The 16,830-nt window shown below is 38.9% G+C and overlaps 1 protein-coding gene across 1 annotated transcript in view; it reads left to right on the forward strand.

Moving 5' to 3' along the window:
• The window catches only part of LOC141652765 (uncharacterized), a 275,045-nt gene that overhangs the window by 171,432 nt on the left and 86,783 nt on the right, over window positions 1-16,830 (forward strand). Inside the window, exon 2 of the mRNA XM_074460363.1 lies at window positions 1,583-3,331. Within this exon, the coding sequence (XP_074316464.1) occupies window positions 1,583-1,997 (415 nt within the window). The 3' untranslated portion in view covers window positions 1,998-3,331. The remainder of the gene's footprint in view (window positions 1-1,582; window positions 3,332-16,830) is intronic.

Consider the following 16,830-nt stretch of genomic DNA (forward strand, 5'->3'; position numbering starts at 1 on the left):
GGCTATTAATTCATTTCAATGGTTTAGCTTACATTTTAACTAGCTTGACCCAAATTTTAATAAATCAAACTAATTTCTATTGGTTGTATTTTAGTGGTAGGACCATTTAAGGCTTTTAAGCTAGTAGCTTAATGAAGATAGTTGCTTGGTTTAAGCTATTCTATATAGAGTTGTCCAATGGTTTAGCCACTAGCTTACAAGTTTAAGAAATTGCAAGCAAATCCCTACGGTAAACCATTGGACTTGCTCTTACAAGTGATATGAATATCGGTAACGTGTGAAAGACTAGTAATCCAATTAATTATTATTATTAAACATGAAATGTTTGTGGTATAGAAAGTATTATAAAGAGGGGTTATAAAAAGAGAAACTGAGAAATACAATACGATATCAAAAACATTTCCGATCGAATATTTATTATTATTATTATTGTCGTATACTAAAATTGTAGTCATTAAAAATATACTAACTTTTACGATGAAGACGATGAAGATTCAATTCAAGATGGTTACGCTATTTGTTCTTATCGTCCTTTTATTGGGTAATTATTATATGAGTTAACGTATATACTCTAGTTATTTTAAGCTTTGTTACCTTAAATATTTTATTGTTTACTAATTGTTGAATTGAAATTTATAAACAATAGGTAAGGAAGCAGATGGATGTACGGGTTTCAATGAATCATGTACCCCCCTTTTAAACCGTTGTTGCGGTGGAACTATATGTGCTGATGACCCGAGATTGAATGAAGGTGTATCGACCGGCAGAAGATGTCGCAATGGTATGTACATAAAACTTGAAGCGAATCTAATATTTTACATTAATAAGTTTGCGTTTATTATTCGGAAAAAAGAACGTACTATTACGTGAGACGATCTTATAGTAACTAAGTTTATGTGTATTTTTTATGAGTTTTTTTAAAGTTTATAAGTTACAATTTAATTTTTTAAAAGTCAAAACTCAAATTTAATTGACCTTATTTGTAATGTTTTTGATTTATATTGTAATTTATTATAAAGCTTAGAAACTACACCATTAATTGTAGTATATCAAATGTATAGTCTACTTACTAATATTATTCGTGCTTGTAAAAAATAACTAAGTAGCTAACATAATATCACAAATTTAATTATTTTCTTTTCTTATATTTATTCTTATTATATTATTTTGCAGATCCTCTTTCAAGTTGCAAATATATAGGGGAGAAGTGCGGGAGAGGTAGTGGTATTTGCTGTGGGAAGTTGAAATGCGGAGGCTTTTTTGGTCCCCTAGCTGGAGGCACGTGTGCATGATGCACATATGTTGGGACACTAACTGTTGTAGACCTGTCAAACGGGTCGGGCGGGTCGGGTTCCGGGTCGGGTCATACGGGTCGGGTCAGAATACGGGTCGGGTCAGATACGGGTCGGGTCATACGGGTCACGGGTCGGGTTAGGGTCAGAATACGGGTCAAGAAATAATTTTTAACGCCTTTTTTAAACGATTTTTTTAATTTTAAAAATATATTTTAATAATTATATCAATATAATTATTTTATATGATGAATATGGAGGGCAAAAGTTAACCAAGAAATGTATGCCAGGTTGGACACGAGAGAAGGAGAGAAGGATATCTATAAACTGGCTCGCATAAGAGACCGAAAGACGAGAGATATTGGGAGAGTTAGGTGTGTGAAAGATATGGACGACAAGGTTCTGGTTCAGGATAACGAAATAAAGGCTAGATGGAGTTCTTACTTTGATAATTTATTCAATGGACATCAGGAACAAGGTTTTGGGGATGTAGAGGTAACACCAAGCATGGTTAATCGGGAATTTGTGCGTAGAATACAAAAGAGTGAAGTTAGAAAGGCGTTAAGGAAGATGGGGTCAAAGAAAGCAGAGGGACCGGATGGTATACCCATAGAAGTTTGGAGGTGCTTCGGGGAGAAAGGGATCGAATGGGTAACCATGCTCTTCAACAAGATTTGGAGGAGCAACAAGATGCCATCGGCTTGAGGAGAAGCACTCTTGTCCCTTTGTACAAGAACAAAGGTGATGTTCAAGAGTGTTCCAATTATCGGGAATTAAACTTATGAGTCATACGATGAAGTTATGGGAGCGGGTAATCGAGCAAAGGCTTAGGAGATGTGTAGACATCTCGGAAAACCAATTTGGATTTATGCCCGGGAGATCGACTATGGATGCGATTTTTATCATGAGACAGTTGATGGAATACCATCGGGACAAGAAGAAGGACTTACATATGGTTTTTATTGACTTGGAAAAGGCATATGATAGGGTACCAAGAGAAGTACTTTGGTGGGCTTTGGCGAGAAAGGGTGTGTCGCGAAAATATATTGACCTCATAAAGGACATGTATGAGGGGGCTAGTGCAAGTGTTCGCACTAATGTTGGGAGAACGGAAGAATTTCCTATTACCATCGGGGTGCATCAAGGTTCCGCACTTAGTCCTTTTCTCTTTGCTATAGTTATGGATGAGTTGACAAGGGATATTCAGGACGACATCCCTTGGTGTATGATGTTTGCTGATGATATTGTGTTGATTGATGAGACAAAAGAGGGGGTGGAGAGAAAGTTGGAATTGTGGAGGCAGACTTTAGAGACTCGTGGGTTCAGGCTGAGCAGGAGTAAGACTGAGTATTTGAGGTGTCAGTTCACTAAGGTGGCGGGGTTGAGATCGACAGAGGCGGGGAGTATTATTTTCGATGGGAATGTTGTTGAGGGTTCGGATTTCTTCAGATATCTAGGATCTATTATTAAAAAAGATGGGGAGTTAGACGGAGATGTGGCTCACAGAATTAAAGCGGGATGGTTGAAATGGAAGAGTGCTTCAGGGTTTCTATGCGATAAAGATATGCCCCAAAGATTAAAGGGAAAATTTTATCGCACGGCAATTAGGCCTGCCCTACTTTACGGCTCCGAGTGTTGGGCCGTGAAGCATTGTCACATTCAAAAGATGAGTGTGGCGGAGATGCGCATGTTGAGGTGGATGTGCGGACATACAAGGAAAGATCGGTTAAGGAATGAGGTGATTAGGGAAAAGGTAAAAGTGGCGCCAATAGAGGACAAGATGATGGAAAACCGACTAAGATGGTTTGGCCATGTGAGAAGGAGACCTATGGACGCACTTTTGATTAGGGAGGCTGGAGACTTGGAGAACATAAAAGGTCCCTAGAGGCAGAGGAAGACCGAGACAGACATGGTTGAGAGTGATAGAGCACGATATGAGAGTTCTGGGGCTTGAGGAGAGTATGGTGACGGAGAGGGCACAATGGAGGGAAAGGATACATGTGGATTTTTAGTATTTGATGTTTTTTTTGACAGATTTAGTGTTTTTATTTAATTTAAAGAAATTAATTTATTTATTTTTCTCTCCTTTATTACACTTTTTAACTAACCACTTTCTTATAGATTTTACCTGGTTCATTCCGGATCCTTAACTCTATTTCGGTTTTTAAAAATCGTTTTAATCTTTTCTTTCGATTTAAATTTTAAGTTTTTATAAAAGAAAGACGGAATTCGACTTTAAAACCCCTAAGTTCACCTTGACTTTCCATTACATTTTCGTTCTTCCTTTTTGTTTTTCATCTTCCCTTTTTTTATTCGCATTTTGAGGCGTGCGTTCACCCATTGACGGTTCGAAAAGATGATTCATGTCAGCCGACCCCAAATCATTTTGGGATTAAGGCTCTGATGTTGTTGTTGTTGTTGTTGTTGTTGTTGTTGTTGTTGTTGATATAATTATTAAAATAAAGTTTTTTTAATAATTATTTTATTATTAAATATTATAAAAGTTATATATAAAATTGACTTTTTAGTTGAATTTTTAATTTTAAGTAATAAAAAAATAATTTTTTAACTATATTTTCAAATATAATATATAAATAATAATATTTTTAATAAAATTCATGATTTTCCCTTGACCCAACGGGTCGACCCGTTCGGGTCGGGTCTCGACCCTAAAATATCGGGTCATTTCGGGTTCGGGTCAAACGGGTCGCGGGTCGAAAAAATCGGGTTTGTAACCCTAAGAAAACGGGTCGGGTCGGGTTTTCGGGTCGGGCCGAGTTTTGACAGGTCTAAACTGTTGTATCAAACGGTTTTATACTGCGAGACGCTCCAAATATCTGCATGATGAAATACTTACTTCTATTGCCATGAATTTGTTTGCAACCGCTCTTATTTTCATTTTTTTACATTATTTGTATTGGTCTATTATTTGCACGTGTAAATGACGGCCTTTTACCTTGTACGTACTTTGTGATGATTTCCCTTTTAAGGATTCATAAATAAGATTACTGTGTGCTTTGATTATTTTTATTCTTATAGTTTTTATTCTTGATTCTTGGAGATGATTCTTGTAGCACGATTTGTAAGAATTATCATATTAATTCTCTATTATGTGTACCTAATTACTGACGTCAGTCACTCTAATAGATAATAACTAAATATGATGTTTCGGGTTTTTAGTCGGAGTAATAGACTAAGTTGATTACGGTTAATGTTTACAGGTCATTAACATATTAGGCCCACTTATCTAATTATGCCCCTCCTGCCACCTATATAATAAAAGCTACACCTGTTTGTGGTTTTAACCTAATTCATATTCATTAAGAGAAACACACAAGAAGAGAATTAGAGAATAAGGAAGGCAGGAGAAGGCAAAAGATTGGAGTTTATCTTCGTGTTGATTTCAAGGAATCTCCTTATCAGATCTAATGACTACTCCACGTAAGTACTCATCTGTAATTATCACTGTAATCAAGATTCTCTAAATTTATGTTTACATGTGGTATCAGAGCAGGATTATGATTGCAGTTATAGTTCTGATTAATGTTTCAATTATGTCTTTTGAATGAAATTAATGTTTAATTACGATGTTATTATTTTCATTCATGGTTGATTGTTTACTCGTAAGATTATGATAGTTTCCGCTGCCCTAATTGAATTATTTCAATTCTTATGATGCCCTAATTGAATTATTTCAATTCTTTCTTATGATGCCCTAATTGAATTATTTCAATTCTTATGATGCCCTAATCGAATTATTTCAATTCGTATGATGTTTGTATTTTATTGTTTATGGTTCTTTATCGCACATCTACACTGTTCACCGACAACACTATTCACGAGCAATGTTCACGCAGAAAGTTACTGTTCATCGGTTTTGAGTGTCGGATTTTGATGTTATAATAGTGTTTTTCGAGTGTAAACGGCGTTCTAAACCAGACTGCATAGCAGGGTTATCGTTTTTAAGCCTAATTCTGACGTCTTCATTGAGTTTCAGGACGTTTTTTTGGTTAAAAAATTATGATTTTTTGTTTTATTCATAATAGTTCTCGATCGAGCTAATGTTTCACTCGATCGAAGCTCTTAAGCATGAATAAGTTCCTTCTCGCATTATAGTTTACGATACCTTATGTTTGATTATGTATGCACGTGTGATATTTATGTTATTAAGTACATAAGTTAATATAATTATCATATTGTTGTTGTAAGCCTACATATTATTGTGTAAATATATCATTTGATATCGAATGTAAGAGACTTTCGCATTATGACAAGTTGAAATTCACCACAGTGATTTCATCTCGTACGCGATCAAATCTCATAATGGAATCATATTGAACATTCACATTAGGTTGAGGTTCGCCACAGTGGACTCAAATTATGTAGTGAATTTCCGACTAAGCATCTAATGGGGTAAAGTAACTTGTATTAAGGTTTTACCCACAGGTAACCTGACATTAAAGTAAAACACCCATTAAGGAGAGTAAAGTAACTTGTATTAAGGTTTTACCCACAGGTAACCTGACATTAAAGTAAAACACTCATTAAGGAGAGTATACTCTATTATGTAATTAAGCATGTGTAGGTTGTCCACAGATACTATACTTGCCTGATAAATGTTTATGAGTTACTCATTTAAGTTTCAAGTCTTAGTCATAATTGCTATTGTGTGTTAAACTCAAAGCCTAATGTTTTGAGCATTGTTCATAATGCAGTACCGTTGCAAAGCTCTCTCAATAACTGTGTCCAAGCTGTTCCACAACTTGATGGTACTAATTACTCAGAATGGAAAGAGCATCTCGAGTTCTATTTAGGGATCCTTGAACTCGATCAAGTGCTTATGGGTCGACTCGGTGAACCGAACGATGCGAGTAAAGAAGTACTTGAAGAGTATAAGCGGTGGAAGAAATCGATAGTCTTTGCCTAAAGTTTTTGCGTCTTACCACCGCACCAAACATTAAGTCCTCCATTTCGAGACAGTCATGAACACGACCAAGTAAGTACATGGAAATCATTAAGGAACGCTTTCGGACTACCAATAAAGCAAAGAGTGGAAGGCTTATGTCTGAACTTACCACTGCTAAGTATAATGAGAGTGTAACCACCATGCAACAGCATGTGTTACACATGACGAATCTGGCAGCTAAGTTGGGAAAACTGGGCATGAAAGTTGAGGATCCGTTCCTCGCCCAGTTTATCATCAACTCTTTGCCTGATAAGTTTGATGCTTTCCATCTTCATTACAACACTGTTAAGGAAATTTGGAGTGTTAATGAATTGACCAATAAACTGGTTCAGAAGAAGCGTAAGAATCAACAGAAATATGAGGCGATGCCTCAAGTAAGAAATCTTGGCTTATCCCAGGCACATCATGTGCATCATGTAAGCGGGAAATCTAAGGGTAAGTTTGGAAACAGAAAGGGCATGAAGTCTGGCCCTTCTGATAAGCTGTCTGGATCTGGCATAAAGAAGGATATTAAGAAGCAGGAAAGTTGTTTTTTCTGTAAGAAACCTGGGCACTTTCAGAATGACTGCATAAAGCGTAAGAATTTGTTCGAAAAGAAGGGTAAGCCTTTGGCTTTAGTATGTTTCGAATCAAATTATGTTGAAGTTCCTTCTAATACATGGTGGCTAGATTCAGACTCTAATGTACATGTTTCGAATTCCTTGCAGGGATTCCTTACGACAAGAACCATAAATCCAAATGAGGCCTCCTTATACATGGGGAATAAAGATAAAGCCTCCGTAGAAGCCATTGGAAGGTTTAGCTTGGAATTAAGCACTGGATTTAAGTTGAAGTTGGAGGATACCCTTTATGTTCCCTCCTTCGGACGCAATTTAATTTCAGTTTCTAAATTAGATAATGATGGTTTTAAATTAAGTTTTGGACAAGGTTGTTTCAGTATGTTTCGAGACAATATTTTTGTTGGTTCTGGAATTTTGGAAAACGGATTGTATCGAATTTATTTAGATAAAATTTTTTCAGAATCTCTTTGTGTTTCTCATAATGTTTCCCTGCATAATAATGTTAGTTCGAAACGTGGAAGGTCTAATAAAAGTTCCTCCTTCTTGTGGCATAAACATTTGGCCCATATTTCAAGAGAAAGAATGAGCATATTGGTTAAAGACAATATACTACCTTCTCTTGATTTTACGGATTTTGGGACGTGTGTGGAATGCATTAAGGGTAAGCAAACCAAACACACCAAGAAAGGGTCCACAAGAAGCACTGCTCTTTTAGAAATTATACATACAGACATATGTGGTCCATTTGATGTTCCCTCCATGAGCGGAGAGAAATATTTCATCACCTTTATTGATGATTATTCACGTTATTGTTATCTTTACCTTTTTCATGAAAAATCTCAATCAGTAAACGCTTTAGAGGTTTACATTAAGGAGGTGGAAAGGCAATTGGGAAAGAAAGTGAAAATCGTAAGGTCAGATAGGGGTGGTGAATATTATGGCAAATATGATGAATCAGGACAACATCCTGGTCCTTTTGAAAAACTCCTTGAAAGTTTGGGTATTGTCCCTCAGTACACAACTCCTGGTTCTCCATGGATGAATGGTGTTGCTGAGAGGCGTAATCGAACCCTATTAGAGGCTGTGAGGACAATGATGAGTAATACCAATCTACCCATGAAGTTGTGGATGCATGCCCTTATGATGCTGTTGTTATGTTGGAAATCGGGTTCCCAGTAAAGCAGTTTCAAAGACACCATTTGAACTGTGGAAAGGATGGAAACCGAGTCTTCAACACTTACATGTATGGGGATGCCCAGCAGAGGCACGCATTTATAATCCACTTGAAAGGAAGCTTGATCCTAGAACCATTAGTGGTTTCTTTATCGGCTATCCAGAAAAGTCCAAAGGGTATAGGTTTTACTGTCCTACACACAAGACAAGAATTTTTGAAACCGGAAATGCCAAATTCCTTGAGAATGGCGAAGTTAGTGGGAGTGATCAGGTAAGGGATGTCGTCGTCAATGAGGTTAGGGTGGCAATTCCAGTTCCTTTGACCCCAATTTCTATTGATGAAGTTCCACATAATGATAATGTTGACTCAGTCAATATTGTGGAACCTAATGTTGATGATCCTCCACTCCCGAATGATAACATCGCCACTGAGGTTGTTGATACAGCACCTGAAATAATATTAAGAAGGTCCACAAGAGCTAGAAGGCCAGCTATTTCAGATGACTATGAAGTATATCAATGTGAATTTGACATTAGTATGGATAATGATCCGGTTACGTTTTCACAAGCTATGAATAGTGATGATTCCGATAAATGGATTAATGCCATGAAAGAAGAGATGGAGTCTATGGCTAAGAATGAGGTCTGGGAGTTGGTCAATTTACCAAGAGGTCATAAGGGGTGGCGGGTGCAAGTGGGTCTTTAAGACCAAGCGCGACTCCTTAGGTAATATTGAACGACATAAAGCCAGACTGGTAGCTAAAGGCTTTAATCAAAAAGAAGGCATTGATTATAATGAAACCTTCTCTCCAGTTTCTAAGAATGATTCTTTACGGATCATTTTAGCTTTAGTAGCTCATTTTGACTTAGAGCTACATCAAATGGATGTGAAAACGGCATTCTTGAATGGGAGTTTGGAAGAAGAAGTCTATATGGCTCACCAAGGCTTCATTATTGATGACAAAGAGGACAAAGTCTCGTATATTAAAGAAGTCCATTTATGGGCTTAAGCAAGCTTCTCGGCAATGGTATATTAAGTTCCATAATACCATCACCTCCTTTGGGTTTCAAGAAAACTGTTGATCGTGTATATACCAAGATCGGTGGGAGTAAGTTTGCGTTTTGGTCTTATATGTCGATGATATACTCATCGCAATGAAGTGATTTGGGACTATTACATCAAACTAAAGATTTCCTATCAAGCAACTTTGAGATGAAAGATATGGGAGAGGCGTCCTATGTGATCGGGGTGGAAATATCTCGAGACATATCACAAAGGACATTAGGGTTGTCTCAGAAAGCCTATATCATGAAGGTCTTAGAAAGATTTAACATGGTAAAATGTAATCCCAATGATGTTCCTATTCATAAAGGGGATAAGTTGACTTAAGTATGTGTCCTAAGATCGAACTAGAACGAAATGCCATGAAAAAATTTCCTTATGCATCTCTAGTTGGAAGCTTAATGTATGCGCAGGTCCTGTACAAGACCCGACATAAGTTTTGCGGTGGGTATGTTGGGTCGATATCGGTCCAATCCTGGAATGGGTCATTGGAGTGCGGCTAAGAAAGTTTTAAGGTACTTAAAGGGAACAAGGGACAAAATGCTCACTTATAGACATACCGATCACCTTGAAGTTATTGGATATCTTTGACTCAGATTTTGGAGGATGTGTGGACTCAAGGAAAAGCACCTTTGGTTATGTGTTTGCTTTAGCTGGGGAGCAATCTCCTGGAAGAGTGCTAAACAGACAATTATTGCCTCATCCACTATGGAATCTGAATTTGTAGCGTGCTTTGAGGCTACTATTCAAGCTTTATGGTTGCGGAACTTTCTTTCAGGGATTAGCATTATGAATTCTGTTGCAAGGCCGCTGAAAATTTCTTCGTGATAATGCCGCAACTGTCTTCTTTTCGAAGAATGATAGGTATTCTAAAGGTATAAAACACATGGAAATGAAATACCTATCAGTTAAGGAGGAAGTTCGGAAAAACACTGTGTCAATTGAGCACATCACGACTAGTGCCAATATAGCAGATCCTTTAACTAAGGGGTTACCTCCAAAGACATTTTTAAAGCATGCTACTGATATGGGTCTGGAGGATAATCATTAAGCCTTTTCGTTTTTGTTTGGATCATGCTAGTGTTTTGTAATGATGACACTTATGTTTTGATTAATCAACTTATGTTTTCTTATGATGATGGTTTCCGAACGATTTTTCGTATCGTATTATTGTTATTGTATACATTATTATTGCACGATTAATAGAATCGGTCCTTTTCCTCAAGGACATTATCGGGGATTATGTTTGCTCCTTGTATGCATCGATTATTCTAATTGATTGGTCCGTAGTACATGGAAGGACCACTTCTCTTGTATAGTAGTGTTTCCGCCATGACTCAACCATTGTTCGAATGATCGGGGTAATTAAGATAAACCCATTATGTATTCATTTAGTTTTCTGCGCGACTTATGACTCTGTTTGCACGTGACATTATGTTTAGGTCAGTAATATGGTCCAAGTGGGAGAATGTAAGAATTATCATATTAATTCTCTATTATGTGTGTGGGGTAATATCCGTATAATACCCTTTAATTGTAGGATTATAACGCAAATTTTGTATGTAATTTATAGTCATAAAACGAAAATAACAAGGAAACGATAAAGATTAGAAATAACCTTCGGTCCTAGTGCAAAATGGCAATGAGAGATCAAGGTAGATCTCCTCCTAATTGTTGCACCCAAGATTGTCCGAGAAATGCCCTTGTGCTAGAAGGAATCCTCTAATTGCCTTGCAATATTGAGAGGATTGTTTTTGTGAGTTTTGTTGGATGTGAGATCCGAATTCCGAGAGGCACAATTCTCAAAACCCTAAAAATTTTAGCAAAATGAATTAGGTTTCAAGTGAAGGAGAGAGCTCTCCTTTTGTCTCCTCTAATTCGGCTAAACCGAGTGGGTCAAGGGGAAGTGGGCTTCCACTTCCTCTTAACTTTAACTCGTGGTCCGGTTCATAATGCGCTAAGTGTATATGACGCGGTTTCATTATAAACTGTCATCGGTTATCGGAAATTAAGGCATCAACTAATAATACGGGTTAGTTGAATTATTAATACGTGTCCGACAAAGACAATATCGTATAATTAATTTATCCAATATACATTAATCAAATATAAAACGCTTATATTTAATTTTACGAATTAACTGCTTAATCCGCCTTAGCCATTATTATTTAATCCGTATTAAATAAAATATCTCAACATCACATTTTGACTAATTATTAGTCAAATCACTTAGAGACTAATCGGTTAGTCAAAATTGGCATCTACATGATTGTATTTTCATACCGTCACATCTCTCAAACGTATCCTATAGGTGTGACTTTTAGGGACCAGTTGATCACCGCCATCTGTATGACAATAACGTCAAACTTATCTAGCAAGCCAACCGTTATTGATAAACGTGGACCAATTGATTATAATACAAAAGTATACCCTTTGATCCTTTTAGAGATTTATAAGTCCTTGCACTAATCGTTAAGGACACCGCCCTAACAAGCTCCCACTTGTCCGTACAAGTGTATGTGCAATGACGTTATCCGCACTAACCGGAGGACACAAGCTCCAACAAACTCCCACTTGTCCGTACAAGTGTATGTGCGATAACCGATTCTCATATTCATTTAAAATTTCTCCCACTCAATGTAAAACAATTTGCAGATCCGGATCCGCAAAGGTCGTATTTTTACAATCGATCTGTATCTAGAGTGGTTTCCCTGACTAGAGAGTAACTTAACCGATAAAACGAATCCGTATCCGAGCATGGCCATGCATTTCGATTCTGACTCCTCGAGTGGCCCCGAGAAATATCGAGTACTGATAAAGGCTGAATATTTCCTTCAACTCGAACTCCTTCCGATCTAAGCACAGGATGAAATGACCCAGAAAAAATCTACTTGGCCCCCTGTTACGGATGACCGTGAGAAAGAAACCAAAGTCACCCAAAATCGCCTTTAGTGTCAAGACACGGTCGATAGTCAAAAGAATCGACTCTTGGGATCACCATGGAAGTCCTATCCACGACCAGGCAACGAATGTTATAAAACATTTAGGACTCCACGTCGATGTCACAATTGTGTCCTACGAAATATCCGTATAAATCGCCTCTGTGATTGGTCAGCCAACCGGTTGACTTATGGCTCGTTGAACCCACCATCAACCAACGTCACAAAATAATTGCCGAGTTATCAGCTCATGTGGGCAATTAAGGACCGAAAAAAATATAATGTTCGTTCAGTTCACTTTGTGGTGTTCAAAATTTGTCGTACAAATCCACATGAAAAACAAAATATATAAATATCAAAATGATGATGTCGTATAGAGTACAAAAGGGAATGAATCTAATCCATAAAAGAGTACTACAACTTAGGAACACGTTTAATTCCCATGGAATTGACGTGCCCTTCATGCTTATCTTGTCGTAATGGTTTAGTGAGAGGATCTGCTATGTTTTCATCTGTAGCAATCTTTTCTATCACTACTTCCTTTTGCTCCACGTAATCTCGGATTAGATGAGCTTTCCGTTGTACATGTCTAGACTTGTTGCTAGACTTTGGCTCCTTAGCTTGGAAGATGGCACCACTATTGTCGCAATAGATGGTGATCGGGTCATTCGAACTAGGCACTACGGATAGTCCATGTAAGAATTGACGCATCCATATCGCTTCCTTTGTAGCTTCAGACGCGGCATAGTACTCGGACTCATCGTAGAATCTCTTGTCAGAATCGTTTGCTTGGAACTCTTCCGGTGATCGCAGCGCCATTAAGAGTAAAAACGAATCAGATCGAGATTTCGAGTCATCACGATCCGTTTGGAAGCTAGCATCTGCAGAATAGGTTGCGCATAGCTTTTGAGGGCCTCCATAAGTCAATGCCCAATCTTTAGTCCTCCGTAGGTACTTAAGAATGTTCTTGACAGCCAACCAATGTGATTCACCTGGATGCTGTTGGAATCGACTTGTCATACTCAATGCATATGCCACGTCCGGACGTGTGCATATCATGGCGTACATGATTGATCCTATAGCCGAAGCATAAGGAATCCGTGCCATGCGCTCTTTCTCTTCCGGTGTCTCTGGTGCCTGAGACTTGCTCAAATGCACCCCTGGAGCCATAGGAAGAAACCCCTTCTTGGAGTTAGTCATGCTGAATCTCTCTAGGACTTTGTCTATGTAAGACTCCTGACTGAGAGATAACATCCGACGTGCTCTATCTCGATAGATACGGATGCCCAGAATTCTTTGTGCCTCACCCAGATCTTTCATCTGGAAATGGTTTTTCAACCATACTTTCACCGAAGTTAAGAGAGGTATGTCATTCCCAATCAGGAGTATGTCGTCAACATACAATATTAGGAAGACAATCTTGCTCCCACTCGACTTGATATATAGACATGGTTCCTCGACCGATCGAGTAAATCCATTTTCTTTTATCACTTGGTCGAAGCGATGATTCCAACTCCTTGATGCTTGCTTAAGTCCATAAATGGAACGCTTAAGCTTGCACACTTTCTTAGTATGTACTGGATCGATGAAACCTTCGGGTTGTACCATGTACAACTCTTCCTCCAAAAAGCCGTTTAAGAAGGCGGTTTTCACGTCCATTTGCCAAATTTCATAGTCATGAAAAGCGGCAATCGCTAAGATAATCCGAATGGAACGCAGCATGACTACGGGTGCAAAAATCTCATCGTAGTGCAAACCTGGCACTTGGGTGAAACCTTTGGCAACTAGTCGTGCTTTGTAGATATCTTGTTGACCTTCCACAGAATGCTTTATCTTGTAAAGCCATTTGCATTGAAGGGGACGAACCTTAGCAGGTAAGTCAACAAGATCCCACACGTTGTTCTCATACATGGAGTCCATCTCGGATTGCATGGCCTCAAGCCATAGCTTTGAGTCAGAACTAGTCATGGCACCTTTATAGGTTGCGGGTTCACTACTCGTTAAGAGTAGAATGTCATCTATGTCATGTTCCTCGACCATACCAATGTATCTGTCCTGGAGGAATAGAGACTCTTCCCGACCTTCTAGGTTCCTCAGAAATATTCACCGCAGCCGGGATTGTAGGAATTGATTCCTCCAATGGTTGCTCGGTATTTAGTTCTGGAACCTCCGACAGCTCGAAGGTTCTATCACTCTTTGCATTCTCGAGAAATTCCTTCTCTAAGAATATCGCACTAGCCGCAACAAAAACACGTTGTTCGGTTGGCGAATAGAAGTAATGACCAAGGGTTCCTTTAGGATAACCTATAAAGAATGTCTTGACCGATCGCGGGCCGAGCTTATCCTCGTGTCTCCACTTGACATAAGCCTCGCAGCCCCAAACCCGTATAAAGGACAAGTTAGGGACCGTTCCTTTCCATAGTTCATATGGAGTCTTGTCAATGACTTTAGACGGACTTGGTTAAGTATTAGAGCGGTGACAAAGAGCATAACCCCATAATGAATCGGTAAAACCGTGTGACTCATCATGGATCGAACCATATCAAGTAGTGTTCGATTTCTCCGTTCGGACACACCATTCAATTGAGGTGTTCCGGTGGAGTTAATCGTAAGGCAATCCCACGATCTTTAAGGTGTTGATCAAACTCGTGAGAAAGATACTCGCCACCACGATCCGAACGTAGTGTTTTAATCTTTCTACCCAATAGGTTCTGCACCCTATTCTCGATATTCCTTGAATTTCTCAAAGGATTCACTTTTGTGCTTCATTAAGTAGACATAGCCATATCTACTTAAATCGTCCGTGAAAGTGATGAAATACCTATAGCCTTCTCGTGCGGTGATTGACATAGGACCACATACATCCGTGTGTATGAGTCCTAATAGGTCAGCAGCGCGCATTCCAACACCTTTGAAGGAAATCCGAGTCATCTTACCGATGAGACATGATTCACACGTGCCAAATGATTGAAAATCAAAGGCCGAGATAGCTCCATGCTTGATGAGCTGTTTTACGCGTTTCTCATTAATGTGTCCCATACTACAGCGTGCCATAGATACGTTTGATCTTTGTCACCAACCTTTAACTTTTTATTCATTACGTATAATATTTCGGTGGTCTGATCTAAAACATAAATTCCGTTCATGGAGACTCGCCTTGCCAGAATCATATCGTGTAATGAGAAAATGCAAGTATTATTTTCTATTACAAATGAAAACCAAGTTTATCAAGTGCGAAACCGAAATAATGTTTTTCGAAAGACTAGGTACATAATAGCAGTCATATAATGACAACTCAAATCCGCTAGGAAGCTGGATCACATATGTCCCCTTTGAGATGGCAGCCACTCTTGCTCCATTCCCAACACGCAGGTCCACCTCACCCTTTACGAGGGGTTCGATGTTTCGGAGCCCCTGCACATGATTACACAGATGAGAACCACAACAAAGATCAAGTACCCAAGTTCCGTAATCTTGCGTGGTTAATCTCAATCATATGAATAAAAGTAGAAGAAGAAGACATACCAACGGGTTTAACACGACCTGCCTTTAAGTCCTCATGATAAACAGGGCATGTACGCCTCCAATGCCCAGTCTTGTGGCAATGATGGCATTCCATGTTTTCATTCTTGCTCTTTGTCATGCCTGATGAGTTGCTCGACTCACCAGGACCACTCTTACCTGAACCCGACTTCTTAAACTTCGCCTTACCTCTCGCTAGGTTTGCCGAGCTTTGCCCTTACCTTTCCCTTTGTTTGACATAACGAGAACATCCTGTTTCAAGCTCCCACTGAACTTCATGTCCTTCTCGGTCTGCATACGAGAAGGAGTGCAGTTCATGTGGGGTTTTCTTCAAATCATTCATATAGTAATTCGCTCTAAATTGCGAAAAACCATCGTGGAGTGAATGAAGCATGCGGTCGATAACAATGTTCTCGCTGATGTTACAATCAAAGGTCTCGACTTCTCGACATTCTCAATCATGCTGAGAATGTGTGGGCTAACTGGTTGGCCCTTCTGGAGTCTCGCATCAAAGAAGCGAGTGGTATGCTCATAGGTCACGATTCTCGGTGCTTTCGAGAATTCCTTGGTGAGCGTGGTGAAAATCTTGTTCGCACCATGGGCTATGAAGCGTTTCTGCAAATTGGATTCCATTGCAAAAATGAGTACGTTTTTAATCGCACCCGCTTCCATACAGAAATCATTAAACTTGGTGATTTTGACTCTAGCCGTGGGACCCGGGTTTGCGGGGAGGGGCTCTAATAGATATTTGAGCTTCCCATCGCCAGCGGCAGCATTCCGTAATGCCGCCTCCCAATCCGCGAAGTTTGATCCATCATTCTTGATCGAGTGGGTGATTCATCCGATTCATGAAGATCAGAAGCCAGGACTCACGGTCCAATGTGGCACTTGGCATTGGGTTATCAGAGAACCAGACCATTTGTTATTAGCGAGTTTAAAAGTTTGTGATCTACACCTTTGAAAAAGAAAGAAAAACAAAAACGAAATAAGCAACTCATCGAGGTGATTTAAGTCTATTAAAATTCATTTTAATCGTGTAGACTCATTGCACTTGTATTATTGATCTCCCTCAAGAATGATACAAGTGATCCCAAGACTCAATTTCTGTAAATTGATAAGCCAATTGTTTAGCTAATTCTTCCGTAAGAACTCTTAGTCGATAGATTTCCGTAAATCCTATCTATAGTCCACCATAGTCACAGGATCGTACGAGTGACCATAGTGTTGAGATAAAATAAGTCAATCGGTTCCAACTTACCCGACGTAGAAGGGGTCATATTATGCCTACCGACGAAGAAGGGACTCATTGGAGTTT

Source organism: Silene latifolia, chromosome 4 (assembly GCF_048544455.1).
Source record: "Silene latifolia isolate original U9 population chromosome 4, ASM4854445v1, whole genome shotgun sequence".
NCBI classification, from domain to species: domain Eukaryota; kingdom Viridiplantae; phylum Streptophyta; class Magnoliopsida; order Caryophyllales; family Caryophyllaceae; genus Silene; species Silene latifolia.